Consider the following 27,316-nt stretch of genomic DNA (forward strand, 5'->3'; position numbering starts at 1 on the left):
TAAATCTAAGCGTTTATTAATAATACAGCCCCGTAAAATGAAAAGTAGAAATACTTGACACTTGTGTGTGTGCGCATGTGTGGTTTGTTTACAAATAAGCGGTTTCCACTACATTATTCTTTAGGTATTTTTTGCATTTATCACATTACATGGCTATTGAGCTAGTTTTTTTTTTAAGGCGATATCAGTCTCAAAAAATGGTGTAGAAAACACCCACAAGATGGCGCTGTTGATCGGAAAGAATAGGGAAAAAATAATCAAGTTAGTGTTTTATAAAGCAGGTGGATGTTGACGACGTACAAAAGGCTTTGAAAACACACACGCACTGAAATGTGAGCAACACAATGTGAATTTATGATAAAAATTATATATCTTAAGGTGCTTCAACGGTAGTCAGTGTCCCAAAATAAAATAAAATAAAATTCCTTGGTGTGCCTTCACAGCTAAAATGTGGTTCAAAATATATGAGTCTGCAAATTTATGTCATCCAGACAACTAAAGTGACAGCTTTCAATCATGATAGCTTTTCTTAATCAGCGCACTACTGTATAGTTGACCAAAAAACACTCCAAACATAATTTAAAACATATATCCAAAACGCAAAATAATTTTTTTGTATTTAAAAAAAATCTAACAATTTAGACGTACTAAATTCACGTAAATGTGTATATATAAAACAAAATATTAAATCTTGCTTTTTCTGGGATGGCGCCTATGAATAGAAGCAATGGTTCCAAAGTGGGTTCAGTTGCATTCACCAACAATCGTAAATAAAGCAAAAACAAGGCTACAATCTTTCCCCAATGTTGGAGCGCCCATAAATACAAAAAGTGAAAATGTGGCAAGCCCTCTGACACTGACACACTTTCTTCTTCTTCTTCTGAGGTGAAATCTGACATTAAACAAACAAACAAACAAACACAAATTGGTTAAAGTGCATCAACACTAGTGGTAACGGTGAACCGGTGACATTTACGTAACATAACTCAGAATTCATTGTCGAATGTCTTTGGGGTGAGAATTGTTTTGAAAAAAGAAGAAAAAAAAAAAGTGTGCTGCAAACGCCAACAAAAAAGTGTCGTGGGCTTTTTCCGCCCTCCCCATTGTCATCATTTTTCGTCTTGTCCGAAAAACAAAGAGTTGAAAACAACCAAAAATTGTACCGACGAGGTCTTCTGTTGAAGATGGCTAGTGAGAGCTGCGTCGCCAATACGTACGCACACATACACGCACGCACGCACGTGTGTGCTGAAGGGGGGTTGGGGGCGGGGCCAGGAATCATTCACGGTAGCGGCTTCACATAGTTTCCTGGGAAGGTCCCAAACAACTTGCTTCGGCGAGATGTCCCTTTTGTGAACAATCAAGAACAATAACATATGAATGAGCCAAATGAAACGCTTGCCGATGACAGATGTAAACTTTGGGCTCGCAGTGACCTCCAGTGGCAACTCATTGAATTACAAACCCAAAGTGAACAGTGGGAAGCACGCAATTCGTCTCTCCAAATAAATCATCTGTTGCGTCTTTGCTTACCGACAAACCATCCGTCGTCACACTTCTCCATCACGTCGATGATGTCGCCCTCCCTCAGTTCCAGCTCGTCTTCGTTACGCGGTGTGTAGTTGTACACGGCCTGGAAGCTAAAAAAAACGCCAGTCGATCGTTACCTACCCGCATGATTGAGCACTTACTACTGTCAAAATTACTCCACGAAAGTTTACAGTGTAAACATGACTTACGGGTCTCCTCCGCCGTGGAGGGCTTCTTGGACTAATCGCTGAAAAGGAAAGAAAACATGCGGTTCAAGTATTTTGTTCACGGACCAAAAGGGTCATTCAGAAATATTTTTGGAGAGAGTCTAATCTAACAACATGACATAGATTGCATCAATTTATCAACAATAAAAAAAAAAAAAAAGGATTAGGATTTCTTCCACGTAAAAAAAAAACAACAAATGACATCAGGACTTCCTCCCAATTACACAAGAGGCTAACAATTTGTTAGCAACCAGGATCTATTGTTCTCATCGGCGAAGTGACTTGAAATGACTTCCTGAAAGACGGTGTCACTTTCAAGCAACCCTTAGCACGCAGCGTTCAGCAAGAGGCAAAGACCCTACCCTTCGACCTCTAGCGGGCCTCCGAGACAAGATGGGGCTACGAGGCGGCTTCCCACCCACCACTGGATCCTGCTCGGCGGGCATACAAAAGGAAGCAGAATGTATGTTGGGCTTTTCCAACGCGAGCAAAACCAAGCCTCACGTCGAGCACAGGCTAAGCCAAACACAAACTCGCTAAAGGCTGACAATCACGGGAAACATCACAATGCAACCGCCATTGGCTCAAGCTCATCATCTTCAACCGCACGGTCGTTAGTGGGACAAAGTGCATTAGTGTCAACACCACACGCTATGAATTCCTACGAGAAATACGATCTAAAAGTATTGGAGAATTTTCTTTGCAAAAAGTTACTCTGCAGTAAATAGCCACTCTGAGCTCCACCACTGATTGGCCAGTCGTCATTCCCAAACAAGCCGCACCAAGTGTTAGAGTTCAGCCTCAGCAACCACCTGACACCAGTTTACCTTCATCTTGGGAGACCTACGGCCCGGGTGGGGCACAGCCGGGGGGGAGCGGCGGGAAAAGAGGAGCGGGGGGGAGGTGGACGAGGGAGACCTGGCAGTGTGGGGGGGAGTCAGTGGCTCTGGGGAGTGGAGAGGCGACAAGGGGGGAGAGGGCGAGACGGGAGGCGACGTGGAGAAGATGGGCAGGGGAGGGGGCCGAGGACGGGGGGAGGCCGGGGGAGAGTGCACGGGGCGCGGCGAGGAAGGTGACGGGGGGTCGGTGGGAGGAGAAGGTGAGCGAGTGGGGGAACAGACGTCAGCCTAGTGGGGGGCAATGACACACAACACTGAATACACAACTTCAATTAAACGGAAATATTAAGGCCCGACGAGATATGGAGGAAAGTTTTGAAACATTTTGAATGAATGAATAATAAAAAAAAAATCCTATTTTATTCATTAATCAATATACATTGACTGCACATTTTTTAAAAGTTCTTAATGTTTACATATTCAGAGTGCTCAAGCCAACATGATAATATGAATTGATAAAAACATTGTGTTGAATAAAAAAATTAAATAAAAAATATTATCCTATTACATACAGACGTTTGAAAACCATCTGTTTATTTAGAAGAAAAAGGCCAATATTATTGATACAAATATATATATATATATATATATAGGCACTAGGAAAAAACCTTCTTAGAATAATTATGTATGTATTTAGAAAACGCCTGCCTTCTGCTTCTACTTAAGAATCACTTCAACTAGACGCCTAGCACTATTTTGAGGACAAGGAAGACTTAAAAGAAAGTTTTTAAAAAAAAAAGTCATAACTTATAATGTAAACTTCATTCAAAAAAAAAAATGTTAGAAAGAATACTGGTGCATACTGAATTCTTGTATGAAGCAGATTTGCATCTACTTTTGTAACAAAATGTGTCATTTGAAATAGAAAACTAGGCATGCGACTGCAACATTCAACATGACAAATATTTTCCTCCATATCTTATCCAAGCTCCTCCAGCTATTTAAAACTTAGAACATGTTTCCGCCCCGCAGTACAGTTCAAAACTAAACTTTAATTCACAAACATGAAAAAGAAAAAAAAAATCTTAAATTTGTGTAACTTTACTCTTCTTATATTCAATAATGGTGGACATGTGTACTGACGTTTAGTTCGCGTTACATCATATTTGATGTTAAAAAGGATGTTTGGTGTTGAGGCACAAAAAGGGCGACGGTATTTTGTTTCACGGAGGCACAGCTCTGTCGGTTTCCGGTTCCAGCAGGGACCCAAAAGTGATAGCTGGGCTCATTTATTTATTTTTAAAAAAAAAAAAACCCCAAAAAAACGCACCTTAAAAAAAGGAAACTGTACTGCTTGGTGGAAACGGGGGCGTTTCAAAGAAAGCTCACAAATGCTCTACCTGTGTACCGAGTCTGCCTGTAAAAACATCTTCCTCATCCTCTCTAGCCTCCCCTTCCTCCTCCTCATCATCTTCTTCCTGAATGAATAACTCAATAACGGCCTTCCCTCTTGTTGACGGAGGCCTCTGAGACTCAACTGGGCTTTCGTTCGGGACACGGGCTCTCAAACACTCGTGTTCTGTTGATTCAATTGCTTCAGGCTGAGATTTGTCAAATCGAGGTTTAGTGGCGGAACATGCCGGTGACCCATCCGGGTCATCGGGAATTACAGAGAGCAGCTCATCGTAAGGGTCCGCGACACTGAGCTGGACGTCAAAGCGGCTCGGAGACGTCAAGGGCTCCGCCGCCGCTCTCGGCGACTCGCTCGGCTTCGCCGCGGGCGACTGCTCGCCCGCGCTACGCCCTAAAACGTCAGAGGGATACTCGGCGGCGAGAGGCTCGTGGACGGACAGAGCGAGATGACCGGGGAGAGGGGGCGGAGTGGGGGGTGCGGGTGTGGCCGAGAGGGCGTGGGGGGGAGGGGCGTCCACGGTGAGGGAGAGCCACTCGTGGGTGACCGCCCGCAGCAGCGTGGACGGGCGGTCGTGGACGGGGGTGGGGGATGGAGGGGGTAGATGCGAGTAAGGCTTGGAAGAGAGAAGAGAAAGTAAAGATGCTGACAATCACAAGACAAAATAAAAGCAACGTTAATCTAATTGATAGAAGAGTGATCTTCCTAAATCATCGACTTCCCACTGTTGCAGTGACATTCCCTTACTTTGATGGGCGTGGAGCTGGATGTCCTGTAACCGTGGGGGTCCACGTGGTGGAGGTGGTGGACGGAGGTTTTGGAGGGCGAGCGCTTGAGCAGGTCCACGTAGGCTACGGGAAAGATGCCCTGTTTGGTGGTGTCTGGGATCTTGCCCTCGTACCAGTTCTGGTCCACCTGCCGGATCACGATCACTCTTTCACCCTGTAGCAGACACAGAAACACAGCTTTGGACTAACTTTATGTGATCGAACCGGGAACCAGACCAAGTATCGATGCGTCGGATTCACTTGGCTGGCGTGCAGGCCCAGGGTGTGCGCAAGCTACCTTTCTGAGAGACAGCTCCACGTTGGTGTCAGCGTTGAAGTTGTAGCGAGCCACGGCCTCTCCGATCTCCCTGACGTGGGCGGGCGGAGGCGGGCGGCTGGGCTGCGGCTTCTCCAAAGACGCCATCTTCTAAAGATGCAGAATTGAGAGCTGATCAACGCCACACATCGATTCTGAGTTTTGCTAGCTGCACGCTAGTGGTACACTCACCTCCACGTAAGCTATTGGGAATATCCCCACCCGGCCTCTGTGCTCGCCTTCGTACCAGTTGCCGTCAATCTGCCTGATGATGTTCACCGCGTCGCCTTTTTTGAACGTCAACTCCCTGTGACGCAGTCGGGTTATTTCACGCGAGGACAACGATTTACTCGTTGGAAGCCATGCGGTGTACGGATAGCAAAGGTGCAGCCAAAGCCAGTCAGGTGTGATGGTAGGATGTGAAAATGCTGGCGTAACAAACTACATGTAAAGTTTAATGGAGTGAACGGCCATTTTCTGACATTTGGGGTTAAGGCGTTCATGCTTCAATCCGTACTCACTTAGCCGTCTGCGCCTTAAAGTCGTAAATAGCTCGAGCGGGCTGCTTCTGATGGGGGAGAGAGAACAGAATGAGTTGTGTCATCTGTTTATGGGATACCTAGAGGGAATAAAAAGTTGGAGACAGAAGAAAAGCAGCGGGTATTACCAGAGATAAACACCGAAACAAGACAACCAACAATGCTAATGCTAACAAGCTAGTTGTTGTCATTTGGAGGCAGCGAGTATTACCAGATATACACCAAAACAATGCAACCAACAATGCTAATGCTAACAAGCTAATTGTTGTCATTTGGAGGCAGCGAGTACTTTCAGAGCTCGACACCAAAACAATACAACCTACAATGCTAATGCTAACAAGCTAGTTGTTGTCATTCGGTGGCACAATCGAGGGCTCCTACCTCTCTCTCGGGAGCTCCTCTTCGATTCTGGGGTGTGCGGCGCCCGTCCATAGTAGAGTAACTTCTGGTGGGCACATCCTGGTCTGTGATTGGCGATAAGACAAAACAGCACGCAACGTTAGCGCACTTAGCATAGCAATGCCGTGAGGGACAACAATGGGCATGCTCACAATACGGTTGATGATGTCATTGCAATACGTACACAATGGCATGAAACCTTAACCCAGACACACATGCCAATACATTTACAAAAAAATGAGACATGGGGGAAATATTTCAAATGATTGATCATACGTTACAAAGAGATGGGCACCACTCTGAATACGGTAAATCCTCCTGACAGTCGAGATTTGGTGGAAAGCCAAATGCAAGTAGGCAGGGGTTCACTGTATTCTGCAAATTCCCATGTATTTTTAGAAAAGCCCTCAGTTGTCGGGACTAGACGCTGAAGACGGCTTTTTCTTGAGAATTTACAGTGGAAACATTCACGTAGTTATGTCACGAAAACACAACACTGTGGTGAACAAGACAAAGAGCAAATGATGTCATTGCGTCATCTCCACCTGAATATAAAACACCATTCTCATTGCCATGCTCCTCCCCGTAATCATTACAGTTGGTGGCGTCCAAATGGCGTCCGTAACAGGCACTGACTGGCGACCGGATTCGGGGGGACTGCAACTGCGGCGTGAGTGGATCGCCCCGGTACGGGGCGTACCCGTCTGGGCCGGCCTCGTGCCAACACCTCCTTCCCGGCAACGAAGAGCTTCTTTCAGGCACGCTGGGCAGCAGCTCGGAGAGTATTCTCCTCAGGATGCTGTCGTCGGGGGTCCCGGCGGCCCTGTGACCACGCTCGGCTCGGATGTGCTCGTAGATGTCCCTCAGGGCGGCGTCCAGCGCTTCGTAGATGGCCTGCTTGGATTTTGGCCTGCTTCCGCGACTGTGACCGCTGCCTCCGCCGCCGCCCTTTTTCTTGTGAAAAGGCACTGGGCTGACCAAGTAGGCCAGCTTGGACATGGATTGCTGGGACTCGGCGCTCTGGACCAGGGAGCGGATGCTGCGACTCGGAGGCGGAGGTCTCTGAGGGTCCTGACGGGCCCGCTGACGCTCGTGCCGGAGCATGGTGGTGAAGCGGGTGTAGGAGGCCGGGCAGCGACCCTTGCAAGAGCTAATGAGGTGTCTATGTTGGTAGCCCTGGTTCTGGCCCACACTCTGGTGACCAGGGTGGTGATGGCGGTGAAGGTGATGACGGCGGTGTTGGTGCAGAATGGCGGAGCCGTACAAGCTCTCAGAGGACGTCAACGAGCAGTGGTCAAAATCGCTCTCGCTGCAAAAGGAAGAGCCCTCCACTTGGATGAAGTCGCTGAGGTCCGAGGCGATGGCATCTTGCTCGCTGTCCGAGTAGTCGGCTTGCGGCACTCGTGGGGCGGGAGGAGCCAGGGAGGAGGCCCCGCGGTTGGGTTCCGGCCCCACGCGAGGCTGACCCTCGGGTGGGCTACGAGGTTTGCGCGACTGGTCCGTGGCGCGAGGTGCCGGCTGATTGCCGCTGTCGTCCTCCTCCAGTAGAGACTCGATGGAGAAACGGCGTTTTGGAAAACTTGGCGTGGCGCCGCCGCTGCTCGCTCGGGATGACGAGCCACCTGGCGTGGTGGCGCCCGACGCCGCCTCGCTGTCTCCCAAGTTGGGCATGGATTTGGACTTCTCGATAAGACTTTCAAAGGTGGAGATGCGCGTGGGCACGGTGTCGCGCGGCACCTCCGATCCACCAGAGGGCGCCCAAGGGGAGAGGCGGTGCAGGTGCAGATGGGGCTGCTGCTCCAGCTCTAGGATGCGAGCGCGGACCGAACGGATCACATCGGACGGGAGCAGGTGAGCCCTGTCGATGTGGTGCATCTTGCGGTAGAGCTTGAGGAAAGCCGGGGAGTCGTGCGGCAGCCGGCGGCGGAGGCGCGGCACCGAGCCCACGGACCCATTGGAGCCCGAGCGGTCGCACAGCAGCGAGCCGGCGCTTTCCGAACGGCAGGCGCGACGCCGGCTTGGACTGTCGCCCAGCAAGTCGTCGCAGCTCCGCGACCTGAGCTTGCTGCTGGGCGGGGGCGGCACTGGTGCCTCCTCGCAGGAGGACGCCGGCGCCTCCTCTGGGAAACGTAGCGGAACCGGTGGCAGGGAGGAGTGACAGCAAGGACCCGGAGAGGTCAAAGTGTTTGAATACATGACGCATGCGGCCCCACCTTTTTTTTTGTGTGTTTTTTTTAAAGACGTCCCACAAGAGAGCAGCGTGGTGGGAAAGGAGAAGAAGAAAAAGCAGGAAAGCATGTTAAGCAGTCAGCGAGCAAGAAAGGGCGGAACGGAAGGAGGGGAAGCTTTTACAATCAAAACACACAAGAGACAAACTGGGAGCCCGTCCAAGTTTGTACCTTTGGTGCGTGAGGGCGAGGACGGCGAGGAGCGAGCGACGGGCTTCTTGGGGGCGCCGCCGGCGGACCTGCTGGCGTCGGGCGCTTTGGGCGACGTCGCCGCTTGGCTTGGCTGCGGCAGAGAGTTCGCCTGGGGGCCGGCAGGCTCTGACTTCCTTCGCTTTCTGTAGTCGCTGGCAGCGCTGAAACACGGCAATAACGTTCCAACAACATATTGGGAAAGACTTTTTGGTGCTCATTTAAAAAGCCACGCTTGACAACTCAACCTATTCATCACATTCTATTTTTGCTCACTGTGTCAGTTCTAGTCAGAGCAAAGGATGAGGACAAGGAAAGGATGGAGCGAGGAGGAGAAGGTCACACTCAAAAGGTTTGTGGAGAGCGAGGAAGATATCCAACGCGTCGCTTTGAGCAAATAAAGGCGGATCCGTTTAAGATTTAAATGTCAACAAGAGGGGAGCAAGGCCAAGGACAAGAGAACAGTGCTCTATCGGAGCATGGAGCCGTGATGTTGACAAGATGGGGGAGGGGCAAAATGGGGGGGGGGGGGGGGGGCAGCGAGGGGGCAAAAATAAAAGAAACAAGAGGGTTACCTCGAAGGTCTTTCGTGGAGCTTGTCGGCAGGAGCGACCAGCAGGGTCGCCTGGAAGACAGATGAAAATAAGAAAAGAAAAATAAGCCGGGCTGAAGAAGGAAGGAAACAAAAGCTGGAGCGACTTCCGATTGCACCGTATCCTGCACGCTCCTCTGGATGTGTCACACTCAAAAGGCCCCCCCGCCCCCCTTCCCCTACCGGCGTCACGGAGATGATGGTTCCACGTGGTGAACCTTATCAAAAACAAAGCACCGCTTGCGCTCTGGAGAAGGAAGGCTGATTAGCAAAGGAGCTATGCTAAAGGTGGCATGGGGGAAGGGAGGGGGGGGTCCAAATGCTGCCATATAAACATGGCCTGGATCAACTGGAACGGACCTAAATAATGAAGTATCATTCAACACTAACAAAGTGTAAACAAAGGCAACTTGTGCAGTTTTGGTTCGCTGTAATACGGCATGATATTATTTTCAGAAGCCCCGTTCACATTACATCACCGCAACACGACAACAGTCACATACATCAATTACCTCAATGCGCTGGCGAGCCGAGACGTCTGGATTATAATCCAGCCGTTTTTTAGGAGGCTTGAGCGGCAGGGATGAGCGTGGGAGGAGGAAGAGGAAGAGGAGGAAGGTGAAGATGAGGTGAAGGAGGAGAAGCAGCGGTGGCATCATGGGGAGCGGTAGAAAAGAAGGAAAACAAAAAAACATGTGGAGAAGAGTGGACACCCATTAGAGAAGTCGGATATTTATGCATGGATTAATTTCCGAATCACACACACGCACATGCAGAGCGAACGGTCATTTTTTTTTTTTTTTTTTAAAGTTGGTCACAAGCAACCCAATAAAAGATTGGAGATATTTGAAAGATAATCATTTTTACTTTTGATTAAATGTCAAAAGTCACATCATGTCACTGAATAGATTTGTACAACCGCAATAAGATTGTTGAGGTTTTTGGAAAATACTCATCAATACAAAATTCAAAATTGAAGTGACCGCCGAGTGCATATAAACACACACACACACACACACACACACACACACACACACACACACACACACACACACACACACACAATGTGTTCATGCAGTGTGAGCAATGAAGCAAAAGAAAAGGGGTTGTGACAAAAACACACTGCAGTGTATTAGTTGCGTCTGAATAGCACTAACACTTTCCTCCAGCAGAGGGCGCTAAAGCCACTAAACTACAGAAAGTTTTCTACTTTCTACTGGATTGAAAGGGGCTTGTCAATTATTTTTCATTTTGTGGTGGTGGTTGTTGTTTAACTTCACACTCTCTTCCTGGCTTTCCTCAAACATTTTCAAAAGTTGCTGCTCCACCTGATATTAACTCAGAAGCTGGGAAATTAGGGAATTTGCTTCCCGCCGTCCATTCCATGTTGGGACTTTAAACACAGAATGACTTTGAGCTTCAACTGTATACTTTTTTTTTTTTTATTTCTGACCAGTAATTTAGCCTGACTACTTTTGACAATTTCTACCACTAATTAAAAATGACAGGTCTAAGACTCAATACGTCAATGCCTGATAGCAAACAAACCTGCAAATTAAATCCAGAAAGGACAGTTGGTGGGGGAGAGAGAAGCAACAGCAAGCACTCAACAAACTGCTACTTCATGCCCACACAGCTATCCCCACCCAGTCTACTTGTACACACACACACACATACATACGCTCACACACACACACGAGTAAAAGTGAGTGCAGCCCTCTAGTAGAAGGCGAGAGAGGGCTCACGAGTAGCTAGGCGGCCTACAAGCTAACTTACCGGGCGGCCAAACTCCAGCTCGGAAAAGAACTTATACCAAGGCTCGTTCTCTAAATCTATGTCATCATAGGTCTGGAAAAAAAAATGTGACAGTGGGAAGAGAGACAAGAAAGAAGAAGAAGGAAGTATGGAGAGAAGTCAAACATGGAGTGTATGGTTAGGGAGGAGGAACATGTGAGGGAGGTGGATGCGGACCATGGGTGAAGATTTGGAGGGCAAAAGAAATAAAAAGCTATTCCAAATAGGAACATAAATATATAGGACTTCTTTTGTTCCGATTTCTAACCCTATTCCTGCACAGATGCCAGAGCGCGGTTTTTTTTTTTATCCCATCCATCTGGCCTAACTGCGGTTTGTGGGGGAACGCTGAGTCAGCTTGAAAAGCAGAGAGGCTTGGTGGTGGCTGCTGACAGCACTGGGCAATCAACACTCACAAAGGCAACACAATGAGGAGTGCAATTGAAAAAACAAAACAAAAAAACACATCGCGTATTTACTCAGCGTTAGAATTACGAGGCCCAGCACGACCATTCATTAAGATGAGTGCACTCGGAGCTCGCAAGTGGGCCGGGTGTTTATTTTTGTTTGACACGCTAGTTATGAGTCTTTTCTGTTATCTGAAATGAAAAAAATATTCAAATATAGTAAAAAAAAAAACATAAAACAAAACAAAAAAAATCAACAATTAATCATGAAAAATGGCCGAAATGTTTCAATAATAAAAAAACATTGCTGGCACATGGAGTTGTTATTTATGAAATGAAAAAAAAAAAAATACTTACAGCTCTTTCGTGCTCTAAAATGGAGGACTTCCCTGGTTCATATTCAAAAATACTCCTCGGCTCAGCGCGGTACTTTCGCGTGTCCACTTTCCTGTCGGGTGGACCCCATTGGTTCCTACAGAAAAGAAGCGTTACGTCGCTCCAAAACTCCAAATTGACGTGAATAATCTCTCACATATCCGGCGTGTCTCTGTCACGGTCGCTGTCTCGGGCTCTCAACTGCAGCAAGGAGGGTGCGGGCGGCGGCGGGGGCACGGGCGACGGCGAGGGATCCCGGGCGGCGTGGCGTAGTCCGCCGCTGTCCGACAGGCTCTTGGCGAGCGGCCTGTACGTGTGTGTGCGTGGGGCCGGGTGGGCCAAGGTGGCGTTTGGCGGCACACCGTAGTCGTCTGTTTAAGATGGACGACAACATATAAACAACTTCTCGTGATGATTTGTCAATTCGTAAAGCGTAGCTCACCATTGTTAACGACGGCGTATGTTGCGCTGTAGGTGTCCGAATAGTCGTCGTCTGAAAAATATGGTGCAGATGAGACAATCACAAGTGTAATTTTTTTGGCGTGCGTTAAATAATCTCAAAATTTGGCAGATGTCTCCGATTGCTTTGCTTTTTCCACTCCAAGAAGAATCTTCCCTTTATTTGTCCAGTGCTCTGCTCCGGCCGGCCACGACATTCCCCCTATTGGCCTGGACTATATTTAGCATTGCATGCCATCCACGCCCCCCCGAAACCACACACACGTTTCATGCCTTGATCAGCCAGCTGTGAAGCTTTAAAAGGTCTCCCACGTTTCCACTTTTCCAGATAAAACCAGCCGTTGACTTGTCGCTTTTGAGGTCGACGGCACCCCACCGAGGTATTTTGCTTGTCTTCATACATCGCGATGAAAACACTCACACGCACAATTACGCAATCAAGCTTTGGTATTTCTAGCCCGAGCGGTCAGGAACAAACAAGCCCTATGCTGGACTGGACGTTTGCGGTCAGACTTTCCAAATTGGAGCGCTTTTTTTCCCCCAGGACGGATTGTGTCTTATTAGCAAGTCTTCACCAGCAGCCTAATGAGTTCTGGCTCGGGGACCGAGGAGCTCTTTGCCAGGGGAGCCGTCATTAATTCATCACGCAATGAATGGGGAGCTTCTTAGGGTCACGGTACAGTCACGTTCACCTACCCGCTTTGTGGACCTTGTGGATCTGTTTGAACATGGTTTTGTACCAGTCCTTGGGCCGATCCACCGTCTATGCGGAGAGGAAGAAAAATGTTAGCGTAGCAACTGCTAGCACGCAGAAAAGTGTCTCCTGTTCGTTCACCCGACGGATTTACAATGTTTTGTATTGACTGCTTGTACTGCATATCAATGGTAAGAAAGCCACAGAGTTCTTTGGCCATCTGCCACTTTGCCATATATATGAAGGCGGCGGTTATTTTACGTGAAGTGTGGTATGTACGCTACACATCTCGAGTCGCTCACACTTAATGGTGCCTTTATTCACTCGCACTAAAAACAGTGCTTGGCCTCAGCAATAAAAAACAGAAGAGGCTCGGCAGAGAGGGAGAGTGTTGGCCGGCGCATGTAAAGCGCCCGCACTGGGGGCCAATTACCACTTCACTCTCCACGGTTACCACATGGAGAGGCCGCAAAAATGTTTGTCTGCTCACAAAGGGGACGTGTCTGGAGGGACTCCTCGTCTTTCTGTTCTTGTCCGTTGACATGGAGCCGTAACAGGAGCGAATGCTAATATGCGCTAATCCTCTCCACCGCTGTCAAAATGCTCACCGTGCGGATGGCAATGGGGATGCCCGACTCGTCCACGGGTCCGATGCCTTCGTAGTGGGGGGCTTTGATGACGGACAACTTGGTTTCCTCCTCGGAGAAGCGGGCGATGGGCACGGTGCTGCTGAAGCTGGCGTCGCCCGACACCACGGACTCTCGGGTAAACGCCTCGCTGCCTTCTGAAGCAGAGAATATACAGACTGTATATATATATTTTTTTTATATCATATATTTTTTTATACATATATATCTGTAATTTTTTTTATTTTTTTTTGCTTTTTAATGAGACTAAAATACAATGGTCACCAGAGGTGTGGCTCTGCCTCAGGAGTCCGGTGCGGAATGAAGCGGGCGGCGGCGGGTAAGATGGCGGCGAAAGCGGCCTGGCGCTGTGGCCCGTGCCGCCGTTCATAGCATGAGAGAGCACCTGGCCCTGTGAGGAGGGCGACCACAAACAGAAGATAATCAACACACGTGTTAATTCCATGACGTCAATGTGTTCTAAAAAGGGGAGGACGGCTGATTCCAGGAGGACAGTCCCAAAAAAATTAAACAATAGACAACAGACAGACCGAGTCTCCATTAGTTTGGTTATAGCGTCAAGCGCACGCACGCACACACACACAGTGGACATGATGGAAGGCTACTCTGAAGGAAGCGCTTCCATCCAAAGTGATAGAGACAAATTATTTCACATTAAAAAGGTATTTGAATAAACGATTGTTAGTCGCTGATGACAATATTGCTGAATGAGAAGCAAAACTACAGGACAGTTCTACTTGTGTTGATGATAATGAGAACGAGGCACTAAAGCTTACATTTCTGTGTAAAGCATCTCAGATGCACTCGCACCTCCTGAAATAGCAGTCGGGAAGTGGTTTTGCTCAGCCGCGGAGAGAAACTGACATTGATTTTCAAATGGTCGTCATTTGTTCAAATGCAATCGGAGGATTTTTTGCTTCTGTGTTGTAATGAAAATGGACTTCAATGTCAGTCACCTTTCTTGGTTCGTGAATTAGAGCTATAAAGTGACAGCCGGAGCATTACACAGAAAGGAACAAAGAGCGGCGCTTTGAGTGCAGAGGCGTCGCGTGGGCTCGGGCGAACGTCTGGAATCAAGCAGGTGGTTTAGAACAGGCTCTTAGTGGCAGATGAAAGCAACACGCGGTGGCGCGGCATGGCGAGCCGATGTGAGTCGGCGGAGCGGCGCTTTTTTGCGTAAATGCGGCGGTGACTTGCTGGGATCATAATTACGTTAGTGACAGTGGCTGCTGCTGCTGCGGCGGCTGTTAGCGCGTCGTCGGGGCCAGCGGCGGTGAAGACCGAGACGTGGCTGAGGGTGGGCGACGGCGTGGGCGAAGCGCCGGGCGAGTCCAGGCTACAGATCTGCAGCTCGTCCAGCAGACCCGCCGTGGAGGAGGAGTAGTGGCTGAGGGCCGAGACGGTCACGGGGGAGGCGGGGGGCGACGCGGCCGCGCTCGCGACATACGGGCTGGGTGACAGCCCCTTGGACATTAGGCCCGACGGGTAGTCGAGAGATTCGGAGCTGCGGCTCAGAAAGGGGGAGTGACGTGCTGTGGAGTCAAGGGGGAGGGGGGCCTGGTGATGAAGGAGGGAGGGGGGGGGAGGAAGAGAGCTTAGTGGCCTTGCTCATTAGCAGCCCCGTCACAAAGCATGAGCAGAAGCAACACGGAGAAGCGTCACGAGGCCGCGGCGGGTCTTCATTGATTCATGCTGTGGATGGAAAAGGCTTCGTTAGTCCAAGTGCAAATAGACTACATGGACACCGAGGGTCGTCGCAACCCGATCTGCACTGTCCATATAATGTACTTTACACTTACTTGCAGTTACGTAATACACAACAGAGGGTCAGACAAGATGCTCACACACGACAAGAACCAAAGTTAGTTGACTCGCTTGCATGGCAGCACCAAGTTGGAAAAACCCAAAAGCGATACAAGTCGGTGTGTGTGGTTTTTGTTTCTCCCCACTTTGCTGCCACCAAGATCATCTTCAATTGAATTTGAGCTGTCTGTTTCTTGTACCAACAGCTCAGCAGGAGAAGGCCTCGGTGGGACCGCCGGAGGAGACTTCAGGTCCTGAGATGGATCGAGACCTGCAGCTGGTGGTGGTGGTGCGTGAGTTGAGGTCGCGGCGGGTTGGTTTGAAGGCTCTGGATCCTTCTGGCTTTCCGGGAACAATTTGATGGAGAGCGAGGAGGTCCTTGTGGAGGGTTGAGGAGGGGTGGTCAGGAGGTGCGCGGGAGGAGGGGGGGAGGGGCTTGCTGCGGTCTCAACGTTAAGGTGTTCAGGCGGATCTGGGATGGTGACGGGGGTCAGTGTCAGACAGGATACCTTGCGTTCCTGGACTCGCGTGTTAGCCGATGCGTCATTCGGGACGCCGGACGCGAGTCGGAGAGAGTTAGCGCTGCTTTCCGTGTGTGAGGAAACGCGAGTAAAAGTGTAGGACTCTTTTAAAGTCGCTTGCTCTTTGTGGGAGAACATTATTTGGCTTCCGGAACTCAGGTTGTCAGCTAAAAGAGTGAGTGAGTTGGAGGCGGAAGGGTTAGCGATGGCTGGCGTGAAATGCAAGCTATCTTTTCGTGAAGGGGGCGAGGGTATGTGATTGTCATCCTTGCGGACCAAATCCAAGTTAAGAAAAATAAAAAACACATCCGTTTCGATTATTGTCACATGACAAACCAGAAATCGAAAACTTAAAAGTGTTCAAGACTATTAGAGATTTTTTACCTGTGATTTTCGGTCCTGCAAGTTGGGCCTGACGCTGCGGAAGCCTTTGGCGGCCAGAGACGAGCTGATTGAGTCGCCGTTCTTAAGGCCATCGGTTGCGCTGTGAGACCGCCAAGAACCTGAAGGAGGCTTAATTAGCATCAGTAGCCAAACAGAATAAAACGCAAGAAGACTTACTGTAGTCTGTTGAGTGAGGATCACTCCCTGGAGAACAGAGACACAAAAAAAAAAAAAAGTCAAAGATTTAATCCGGAAAAATTTCAGGACTTGTCCACTTCTGAGTTACGAGTGGTTAAGAAACAAATTAAATTTGTATCCCAAGAAACTGCTGCTTTTACTTTCAAGACATTTAAAGCAACATTTTGGGGTGAAATTCCAAAAGGTGGGAGAAAAAAAACCTTCAGGGGGGTGTTACACTTTAGAGGTCCCACTGAATTGTGAACAATGAGTCCAGATTCCAACATTGCACCACAACAAATCCAACACAGCTTAAGTGACCCTGAACAAAGTGTACTCAAACAGCTTTTGTTGTAACTCGGCCTTTTTTTCATCACCGAATCCCTATTGTTGATTGCAACTTTACTGCATGGAGATCTTGGGAAAAAATAACAAAATCACATTTGTAGAAACATGCGCACCGGATCGTCCACTCAAATTAAACTGTGATAGACTCCCAATGGAGTCAAGCACTCTTAGAAAAAATGGATGGATGGTATTTTGAGAAATGTTAAGGGACCTTTCAACTCATAAATGTTGCCCTTGAATCAAAACAGGCAATATAAACATTAAGATTGGATAAAAAAAAAAAAACGAAGTATGATTGTCTAAAAACCACAAGGGGCTTAAGCAGAACATGACAGATGCAAGCTGTCGTGAGTTTAACGACCAAGATGACATTTTTTAAACCCCCAAAGGTTGACAAAATGAAGCAAAAGGCAACAAAATAACACAACAAAAATAAGAGTCATTGCTATATTAGGATGTTAAAACTTTGCCTTCTCCGTTCACTTGGGAAAGGGGGGGGGGGGTTTAGTACCTGAGGCCAGATTGGGTGAGCTCTGGACCCTCTTCATGGGCGAGAGCGTGAGCGTCATGGCGACGCTTTTGCGAGCACATCCGCCGCTGTCTGAGAACATCCCGGCCGGGTGGTCACATGCACGGCAAACGCATGCAGACGAACACACGCCGCAAACAAAGCACATGCACAGAGAAAATCACAGCAGCACAAACAAAATGATTTGGTTTTTTTTTGGCGTGACCTAAAAAGTTTTGATATTGAACAATCGATTTCGGCTAAACATGGCTTTTTTTTTTTTGTCGCCGTGGAAAAGGTGCGCCAACTCTTTCGGGTTGTTGTCGGTGTAAACAATGTGAACCTTGGCACAGCACGTGCGTGTAGATTTTCAAGACGAAGCGCTCATCTCCAGCTGGCACAGTAGTACGCGACTTTGCTGCCAAGTCACACCACGCGTCCCATCGAGGTTCTCAGTCAAATATCATTGAGCTCATTATGGACCGACGCCAGAGCGGCAAATGAGTGACACTAAGAATTTCGACCGTACCTGTGTTCATATTGAAGAGCACTTTGTCGAGATTCAAAGCTGGGTGACGCGCCGTCCTGCAAAAATCAGAAAAAGATTTTTTCGTTTATATATATATATTTTGTCTTTGACTCTAGCCACAGCGTCTAGGTCACACGATATAGAACGCAATGTTCGTTGCGCCCATAACTCTCTCGTGTCGCTCTAAGCTAAAGAAGGCGCGATCGCCATGGAGGAAATTGAAAACCGAAAAGACTCGGCCGGCTGGCCGCATTTGTGAGTGGCACGTCACGGTGGGACTCGAGTTATGGCTCGCGTAATGTAAGCGCATGGCTAGCGTGCCGTGTCATTCAGCTTCATTGTTCGATTTTCTGGCGACAGACTCGTTACATTAAAGAAACGTTGCTGCCGAGCTCCGCCCACACATAACGATAAAGACTGAGATTCTTTGCGATTCGTATAAAATTTGGACAAACCGGCAAGTGCGTGTTCACCACTTCTGTAAAGAACCAAAACAAACCCTGAAAAGGATCAACGTGACCCGAAGAAAAGCTTCTTCAAACTAAAATATAAATGCTACAAAAAGGTACAGAACATAAAATTTGTCGAGGTTTCATTACAGGCTCCACTTACGTGGGGGATTCATTTTGGGAAAAGGCATGCGGCCTTATGAATGCTAAGTGCTTCGGGCTACCGACTGAAGGGATAACGCGGGCGCGCCGTTAAGCTAGCTGACACATTTACGACCTGGATTGAGACAAAAATCGAGGCTCGCGTCATCCACGCATATAAACAGCCGGGATGAGCGCCACCGCGACGGCAACAAAACATTTCGGCAGGTGCCGCAAAAGGCACAAATGACTTCCCCCTTAGCCGTGGATCCACATTCCGCGCGCTAACGCAAATAGAAGCACTTTACACCACCATCATCGACCGTCCCGTTAACACCAGGCTGCCTCGCAAACAAGGCGATTCGTTTCCGCGTGCTAGTGGAACGGGGGGCTGAAACAAAGTTGACCGTCTACGACAACAATTGATCGTCAGAAAGACTTTAAGACCAATTATACGCGTTTCTGCACAAACATTTTTTATGCTGCAGATGTTTAATTCTTCCAGCAACGGAGGTATACATTTTTTGTCTAGAAAATTAAAAATTGTGTCTTAACATTTTTTTTCCCGTTGAATTTTTTATTTACTTATCGATCTAAAAGTATGACTGACTCATAACGGCAGCGTCACCTTTTGGGGTCAACCCTAATGGGGACTGTTAAGCCGAGGCGGCTCTCGTTGAAGTTATTTCCGTAGGTGTCGGTTTTATGAATTGGATGAGGCATAAAATGCTCCGAGAGGGGTAAATCATCGATATTTAACCGAGGGAAAGCGTTTTACAAGACGCCGGCCGGGTCTATATCGAGCCGTGCGTTGTGGGATACTTTCGGCCTCTGGAGAGTCAATCTTCACCTTCGCACGCCGTCCCTCGTAAATTTATCTGCGAGCGGCGCGCGCACCGGGCGGAGCGGGTAAATCATGAGAGGTGGCGTCACGAGCTGGCGGCATCCAAATGATGGTCGGCTTGTAAATAGGATCGTGTTTCTCGGGGGCAGATCTGCGGCGTCACAGCAGCTGCGACTGCGCTACGAATGTTATGGCTGGACGAAAGCAACCTCGTGAAGCTCACTCGATTTTGCAGGCGGGGCAAAAATTTTCAGTTTGGAGTTTTTGTAGGTGGCCGCAACGTGACGGAATAAGCCAACATAGCTTAAGTCAAGTCCAACATAAGAGTTGGACCTGCCGGACTTGTTTAGAATCCCAGGCCTAATGTTTTGACCCCCAGAAATGCATTCATGGAAATATGCCGTATTTAAAAGAATGAAGGCCTTATTTGGGAAAAGTTTTTCTTCCTGTTGGCTAGTCGGCAGACCCGCCGTTTCTCAGAGGACATTCATGTCACATCTCCGGAGGGACTGAAGTTTTTACACGAGGACCTCATTGATATCCAGCAGGGATATTTGATTTTCAGCACACAAGAACGACTTCTGTATCAGCTACGAACGAGTTCCTCGAGTCTTTAAATCCATCGTCTGATGAGCTTAATCTGTTGACATCCTTTGGGTGGCTGTCCCAGAGACGGACGGCGCCGGGGTCAGGACCCTTGAGGCTATCGAGCTTATCTCCCTTGTTCACTCTCGCCTGCTCTTGACATAAATAGCACATCCACCCGTCTGTTTAGCGGTTTCATTTGTTAGCATCGTTAGCATCTGGTTATTAAAACAAAAAGATGCTGTTCTAGCAGTAGACAGATGCTTTCAAAAGTGGGTCAACCCCAAAAAAATATAAAAACAAATACAAAATACTGCACATGGTTGGTTTTGATCAAGTTGAGGTTTTGAGCACCTGCAGCTGTGACCTTTTGGTTTTACACTCTCACGGTTATTACATTGGCGTATGATTACGCATGGACGTCTTCTTTGTGGTACACCAGAGCCTAAATTACAGTCGCTGGATAAACCGCAGTAAATTTAGGCGACTCAAAAGGAACTCACTTCAAGTGGAATAGAAAGACTTAAAATTTCTGACTTTTTTTGGGGGGGATTGTACAATGAGATATAAATTTTCGTCACTCGGAAAAATGCGGTCGAACATCGATTAGCTCAGTTAACATGTTGGCTAGTCGAACTTTACTTGAACTTGACATTAACGGTAGGTGTACTAAATGATTCCAAATTTGCTTATGAAATAAGGATCACCCATTAAATCGGTTGACCCGGTCGGAGCAAGATTTTAGCATTCAGCGCGTCTGCGGCCTCCATCATGAACATTTCCTTGTGAGGCAGCCGGCACAAGAGAGCTGACCTCATTTGCTACTTTGCAGCCTGAGTCAAACATTTCACTGAGGTTTTGCTTTTTCAGTCCCCCCTTCAGGATTCCACAGAGTAAATGTTCAACCACAACGCAATGCCAAGTATGCGAGACCTGAGCTGGCATTTCGAGTGGACACTGTGCTGGATTTACGGGGAGGGCGCTCAAACTGTCACGTTCGCGACAAAGACGTAACGTGTAAGGAACAAATTAAAAAGAAGAAATTCAAACTTTGATGCCGGCTGGATTAAAATAATTGTTATGGTCGGTTTTCATGCAAAACAACTACAAATACTCAATGTTAACGATTTAAGGTGACATGATTTTGCCATTTCAAAAGTTTTTGGGCAACATTTTGAATGCAAACCAATCTGTGAATACGTAAACAAATTAAGCTCGTCTAACATCTGCTTGGCAAACAACTTCATATTGGTTCTTGGCTTAGCTTGCGTGTTGTTATGCTGGAAAAAAAATTATTTCGCGGTTGATGGTGGTTTTAATCAGCATGTCGTCTATCCAAAACAACGCAATGGCATTCGGCATTTGGTTTTAATCAGCCCCACGCTCAACAAGTCTTTGTCATCTTGCCTTGTTTGTTCAACCTCACCACTCATTACTGGAGCGCCCGTAGGGAGGCCGATACGCTGACCCCGAGCCCGTCGGCGGCGCAAGCGACACAGGGGCCCCGTGTGTTCGGCGGATTGCGTCACGGGCGCCGCTAACGAGCAACGGGAGCGCTAATGCAATTATGCAACGACAAGCCCGGTGACTCTCTGGAGTCGAGGGCGCGGAAGGAGACGGGATTACATGTGACAAGTGGAGGCGTCTTGTCGGTTCTATACGCGGCTCTGGATGGCGGCGGAAAGGGCACGGGGGGGAAGGACACATGGACTGAATGTAAATTGGAATCGGGCTGAGCCATGAATCGATGTCGTCCGCCGGACGAGCTACACGCTACAAAACAAGTTCATTTCGGTCTAAAAACAATTGTTTTGTCTGATATTGCTTCTAGCGGAAACTGAAGTCATAAATTAAAAATCGGGTCTCGGAGCACCTCCAACCCAAATAAGAAATCAATATTTTACTCTGTGTGAATGCGAAAAAGGCTCCCTCCCACCGGCTCCATTTAGGTGAGCAAACTATTCCAATAAGGGTTTGCTATTTGAAGCCCACTTCAAGCGAAGAAGGCCTATCAGCGGCATTCCGTACGCATAGTCCAGATTCCCCAGGTACCGGCGTTAAGTGTCCAGTGCGGAGATAAGAGCGACTTGATTAGCAGGGGGTGCTGCTATATTTACTACCTTTAGATAAGACCCTTTGCCCTCTAAGGTTGTCTAGGGCAGCCAAAAACATCGCAGGGTTCCGAAGCCCATTTTGGGCTGACTGCAGAAGACGACGCATCTCCCAATTTGTAAGCGTTTTGTCTGACTTTTTTTTTTTTTTTTTAAACCCTGATATAAAGCCACTACCATGAAGTTTAAGAATATCCCGAACGGAACTCACCCCATCATTGCACACCTATTGAGGTGACGTTCCTCAACACCCCCGAGAGCGCACACCGGCGTCGGCTTTTTGTCAAGCGTGAAAAAGTGTAACAAGAGCCTCAAGCGAGGAGAGAAAGGGTGCAAAAAAATGAATTCCGGGGAGGTAAAAAGCTAAGAGCATCGTTTCTAGCATACAACTTTCAGTTTCTAGTAAATGTCACGGCAGAGGCCAGGGTATTGTTCGCAACATCTGACCCCGGTGATGACCCCTCGACCGGCAAGGTGCAACATTCCGAACAAAATCCAACTCTTACCCTCATCAAAGCAAAAAGATGTTTTCACTTCCTTCACCTATCCTTGGATGTTTCTTGGAAGCTTTCCTGCCTTCTTTCAGACGGTCGGAATGAATTCCCCGTCCTGTCGGGGCTGTATTCCGACATGTGTTTAAAGCTCAGGATGGACAACAGAGTGAGGTGGGAGAGAGAGGGGGGAGGCGAGAGTGACTGGCAAAGAGAGTTCCCTCTTTGGGTGAAGCGGTGATCAGATCCTGCTATTTACAGACACTGGAACGTTAGCCCACCCCCAACGTGTCAGGGTCCGACTATCTTCTATTTTATCGCATTCCATCGTGTCACGCTTGGCACCGAACTGCGTCGACTTACTGTATATAATTAGCGTCAATTGCCAATGCAAAAGTCAATTTGAAAATATAATATCCATTTGAATCAGTGACTCAATTTGGCTGAATGTGAAATCAAGTTTCCTCATTGAAATACATTTAAATGTCATTCATTGGTTCCAAACGCCTGAAAATGTGGTCACATAAAAAAAATAGTGCTTTTGTATAAAAACAGGACTTTTTGAAAACTTGAGTAAACAATTTGAATCAGTACAAATTTTTTTTTTTACGCAATTATTTAGTATCAACGTGGTCAACGCGCAGCTATGCAAGAGCGTTTGACTTCCACGTAACCCTGTCGAATTCCACCCGCCGATATTTTCTTTCACTTTCCTGCGGTGACACTTGGATCGCCTGAACGGGTCACGTCGCCCCGCGAGACGTGGCGACGCTGCCCGACACGCACACTAACATTCCTCGCCGCTAATGCCACGGCAGCGGGTATAAATAAGCCAAGTAGCCTCTGAAGTTGAAATTTGACCAAAATTCCTTGCCAATTGTACTCATATTTGAAATCAATTTTACACAATAAATTGAAATGACATCAATCCACGCCATTGCCTATTTTTTTTTTCTGCCAGTGACCCCTAACAAGGCTTCAGCTCGGCGAGCTTTATCAAAATCTGTTGGTCTGTTCCTGCGCAGTTTGCATCTCACTACGAATACGTTTAACTTTCTCGTACGTCGTCCCGCCTCACGTCATTTGATTATTTTACTGCAGTGTAATTCATCCGGGAGCGTATATATTTGGACGTGACCACACGCAGCCAGTCCGACTATACACACGGTCAGACCTCGAGACTGGCTGCTATTCCCAGAAGGATGATGTAACGACTGATATTAGCATTTCCAATTCAGACCCCCGCCGACACTTAAAACCAACGCGAGCGGCTACTGTGCAGCACGCCGTCTGGGATCGCAGAAATACACACAACCGGTTAGCCGCTTCGTCGTAGCCTTAGCGCTAATGTGCCATGCAAATGTGACTCCGGTTTTATCAGACGGGACAAAGGAATAACATTACCTTAACCTTAAATATGCAAATCAACCATGACGCCGCAAGGGACAGCTACTCCGTGCCAACATGTAAAAACGAAACTGCCGCTGGCTCGACAAGTGTGTCGGTGACAAAGCGGTAACGCAGGGGGAATCAAATCGACACGAGCCTAGTTGGCCGAGGGATCGGAGGGGCGCTCGGGCAAAGCGGCGGGCCGGGACGTGACGGCCGGAACAGCTGCGCTTTCCCAGATCTCCCGCTCACGTGCCAAGGATCACGGAGGAATGGCGAAAAGCTGACAAGCGATGGGCGCTAATGATGTAACCTCCAGAGCTATCAGGGGACCAATAAAAAACATAAAAAGGGGGCCAAAGTACCCCATTAACGACTTAGTATTGACGGCTAGCTGAGCAAAAGGATTTTATGCTACATTCAGTTTTAGGGCCATCGAATGATTACATTTGTAGTTCCCGTATTTCCTCAAATAATTGCCGCTAATAAGACACCACGCCGCAATTTATCACCATGACTAAATGAGTTGTGTCAATATGGTGCTGAGGTCATTTTGGCGTTTTTCCTTTCTGTCCATCAAAATAAATGTCAGGAAAATATAAAAACAGAGCCTGCAGGCTGTTAAGGCAGCAAGATAGAGATAGAGGGGGGGAGAAAAAGAAAAAAAACTTCACGCTGTCGACAGTTAGTAAGTCTAATCTCCGAAGGATTATGTCATTAAAGCTAAAGCTCAGGCCGTATCGCTCGTATCTGTCAGTTTGTGAGCTTTTCCAGTGCTACTTGACTCATCTGCTTTTCGAAAACATGTCTGGAAACAAAAATATGAAAATACAGAGCAGGGTGTGAAACTGAGTTTTTTCTGAAAGAAAAAAAAAAAAAAAGCCGATAGTCGTAGAAAACTATTAATTTTTTCTATTCATATTGTTTTTGCACGTGAATATACAAAAACGCACTTTCCCATAAAAGCTTTACGGTGGCTTAAATTTGTCCAGTTAAATCTCGATTATTGTTCGCAGCATTTCGTACTGTTAAAAGCTTGCGTTACTTTGACTTATCACACTTAAACACACACACGCACACACTCTCCAAACAAGTTGGCAGGTGCACCTCTGTTTACAAGCGAGACATTATCTGATGACGACTACTCATGAAATCGGCATTTAAGTCGTTTTACGAGCTTAACCCAGGAAATATAAAACGATTATACGACATTAAATCCCACATCACTTCTATTTTGCTGGGTAGCACACAGGCCAGGTAGGCCACAATGGGAGTGGCGTGACGTTCCCGGAGTGATAGTGTTACACTTTTCCCACTCTCCCGGATCGTCACCCCCCCAGACACACACACACACACCACCGCCATTCAGAGAAGCCTTATTGTTTTACCAACATCCCTCCATACCAGTTATACCAGTAAGTTTCAATACGATGACAGGAGGGTCAAAATAGCAAGAAGAATGCAGTATTTCATAGCCGAGTTGGAATTCCTTTGACGATGCCAAACAAGAGTTAACCTGAGGCTAAATTGTCGAGTTGGATAGCAGTAGATGACCGCAATGGGTCTGTTTTGGATACCGAGTGGCGGTCAAACTAGGGGCCCCAGGGCTGTAGTTCTTGGGGGTCCACAAAAAGATCTTCCCAGAAGGTTATCAAACATCTAAAGTGTATTATCCAAAAAGCATTTTTTTTTTTTTTTTACTCACAAGCTTTTCTCAATTTGGGCAAAACTGGCAATTAGGTAGCAAATACCTCAGGTTAAAAAAAATTAAACCTCTTGACAAACTACTAAATTATGTTGGTTACATGTTGATGTTCCCAAACTTTTAGCTGACACTGTATTTTGATTTAAATGTTTAAAAAGACATTTCTTATGGCATTTGGGGTGTACTTTGTGATAATTGCTTGATTGGCAAAAACAGGTTTTGTTCAAATCTGGTCCCAAAATTTAAAAAGCCACTTTCATTTAGAATAAGAATAGCAGATTGTTAACTTCTTTTTACACTTGATCAATTATTTAGTGACATATTTTCTAACCTCAACAAAATCCTGGTCCCCTATTTTGTGTACATACGTGAAAAGATAATCTGGATTAATCATGTGAATCATTTGCTGAATATTGCAGAACGCATTTTACAATACGCAGTGAATGACAAAAACGATTATGCGGCATTGAGGGATAAAACCAGTCAATCGGACCATTAGGCTTTTGTTTACGGTATCACTCCACGTCTTAATCCTTCCAGGGTCTTAATGAAGAGAACAGACGCATCGTTTTTTTATATTTATCTCTTCCATTAATGTGCCGGAAAAAAAAAAGAGCGGCTCACTCGAATGCGCCAAGGCGTCAAAACGGGCGACCCCAGCCGGCTCGCCTGTACTCGTCTGCCCCGGTACCTGGCGCGGACATCCAGGGGTCACTTAGGCTAGTAGTATCACGGACATGTTGGTAAATTAAAACAATGTTGGTTCGTACAAAATGAATAAAGATGACGTAAAGGTGAGATTTCCGTTAAGGTGCCTTACCTTAGCAAAACAGCCTCGTCCTGGCTAGCCTGTCGGCGTCCTCCATGTCAATAAATAAATAAATAAATACATAAACGACCGACCTCACTTTAAAACTAACTCACACGCGTAAACGTTAAACACACAAGCGAGGAGCGAGCGAAGCAAGCGACCGTCCACCTGCCTACTAAGGAGTCCGTCCACCTGCTCACTAGTAGCCTGCCTGGTGGATTCACCGAGTCGGACAACTCCCACTTCTTCACGGGGGGTCACCGGGTGGACGGGATCGAATAGCAATGCGGCGAAATTGTCCGATGCCTGCCTGCGCTCGCTCGCTCGCTCGCTCGCTCTCCCGCCTGCTGCTCTCTGCTCCCTGTCCGCTCCTCCTTCCCGCTCTCTGTCTTTTCCTAGCGACAAGGACAAGCACCCTCACGGGAGGCGGAAAAGGGGAGAGCGCATGTCCTTTTACGACGAACCGGTGGTTCGGAATTTGGCAGGATGACGTCAGCAAGCACCACTGTTCCCGTGTTTTTTTGTGCGTATCGAGCAGTACTGCGCAAAATGGCTTCTCTAAATTGTTCTTGTCCACCAATCGCCTGGGAGTAATTGGCACGGGGTAACCATGGCAACGGGCTAGCGTTAGCCTGCTAGCAACTTTTTCTATACACAGAGAGCAACAGATGCTAAACCATTTTTAAACATGTACGTGTGACCATTTTAATATACAAATATGTTCTGGGCTGGAACAGATTAATGACATACCACTCATTTCAATGTGTTTTTTTTTAAGGAGTTCAAATTTAGAACTTTATTGATAGTTGACCTTTGTGTCAACGAGACCTTTTCTGTGTCCGTGCATTCATGTTTGTGTGAGTGTTGCATTTAGTTCTTTATCGCCGGCTCTTCTGTGCATTACGCGTTGGCCCTTGAGTCAATTTGACTGTTATCACAAAGAGGCCTTTTTATAGGTTGAGCCAAGAGGGAAAAAAATGGCAAAAATGATGTGATAATCCAGGATTACTATTGAATATACTAATGGCGGGGCAATTAGATAATGATGGAGAGCACATTTAATGTATTGGTGGCCACAGGGATCTATGTTCTCGTTGAAGCTGTGCT

At 47.4% G+C, this 27,316-nt stretch overlaps 2 protein-coding genes across 5 annotated transcripts; both read right to left on the reverse strand.

Annotated features, from left to right (window-relative positions):
* Positions 1-26,735, reverse strand: sorbs2a (sorbin and SH3 domain containing 2a). 4 transcript variants are annotated; one of them, XM_088374547.1, is made up of 25 exons: positions 26,219-26,735; positions 17,684-17,739; positions 17,158-17,247; positions 16,299-16,325; positions 16,122-16,240; positions 14,626-14,970; positions 13,678-13,804; positions 13,375-13,550; positions 12,769-12,835; positions 12,056-12,106; positions 11,771-11,984; positions 11,596-11,710; positions 10,814-10,885; positions 9,550-9,606; positions 9,021-9,070; positions 8,428-8,609; positions 6,574-8,241; positions 6,011-6,093; positions 5,612-5,709; positions 5,283-5,397; positions 5,073-5,201; positions 4,755-4,949; positions 1,740-1,777; positions 1,534-1,640; positions 1-1,347 (listed from the first exon to the last, which is right to left on the reverse strand). In XM_088374547.1, the coding sequence occupies exons 2-25, from the start codon at positions 17,691-17,693 to the stop codon at positions 1,283-1,285; spliced, it is 4,200 nt and encodes a 1,399-aa protein (XP_088230673.1). In that variant the 5' UTR covers positions 17,694-17,739; positions 26,219-26,735; the 3' UTR covers positions 1-1,282. The 4 variants fall into 4 exon arrangements, with proteins under 4 accessions (XP_088230673.1, XP_088230674.1, XP_088230675.1 ...); XM_088374548.1 differs by lacking the exon at positions 17,158-17,247; XM_088374549.1 differs by lacking the exons at positions 17,684-17,739; positions 26,219-26,735 and adding an exon at positions 15,417-16,004 and having other exon boundaries at positions 17,158-17,673.
* On the reverse strand, positions 1,784-4,656 carry LOC148399795 (uncharacterized; the record flags this gene model as incomplete). Its single annotated transcript, XM_088372502.1, has 1 exon — positions 1,784-4,656. A coding segment is annotated over one exon (675 nt), but the record flags the coding sequence as incomplete, so codon positions are not given.
* Positions 26,736-27,316: the final 581 nt, after the last annotated feature.

This window comes from Syngnathus floridae, chromosome 4 (genome assembly GCF_059516105.1).
Source record: "Syngnathus floridae isolate MCC-2025c chromosome 4, RoL_Sflo_1.0, whole genome shotgun sequence".
NCBI classification, from domain to species: domain Eukaryota; kingdom Metazoa; phylum Chordata; class Actinopteri; order Syngnathiformes; family Syngnathidae; genus Syngnathus; species Syngnathus floridae.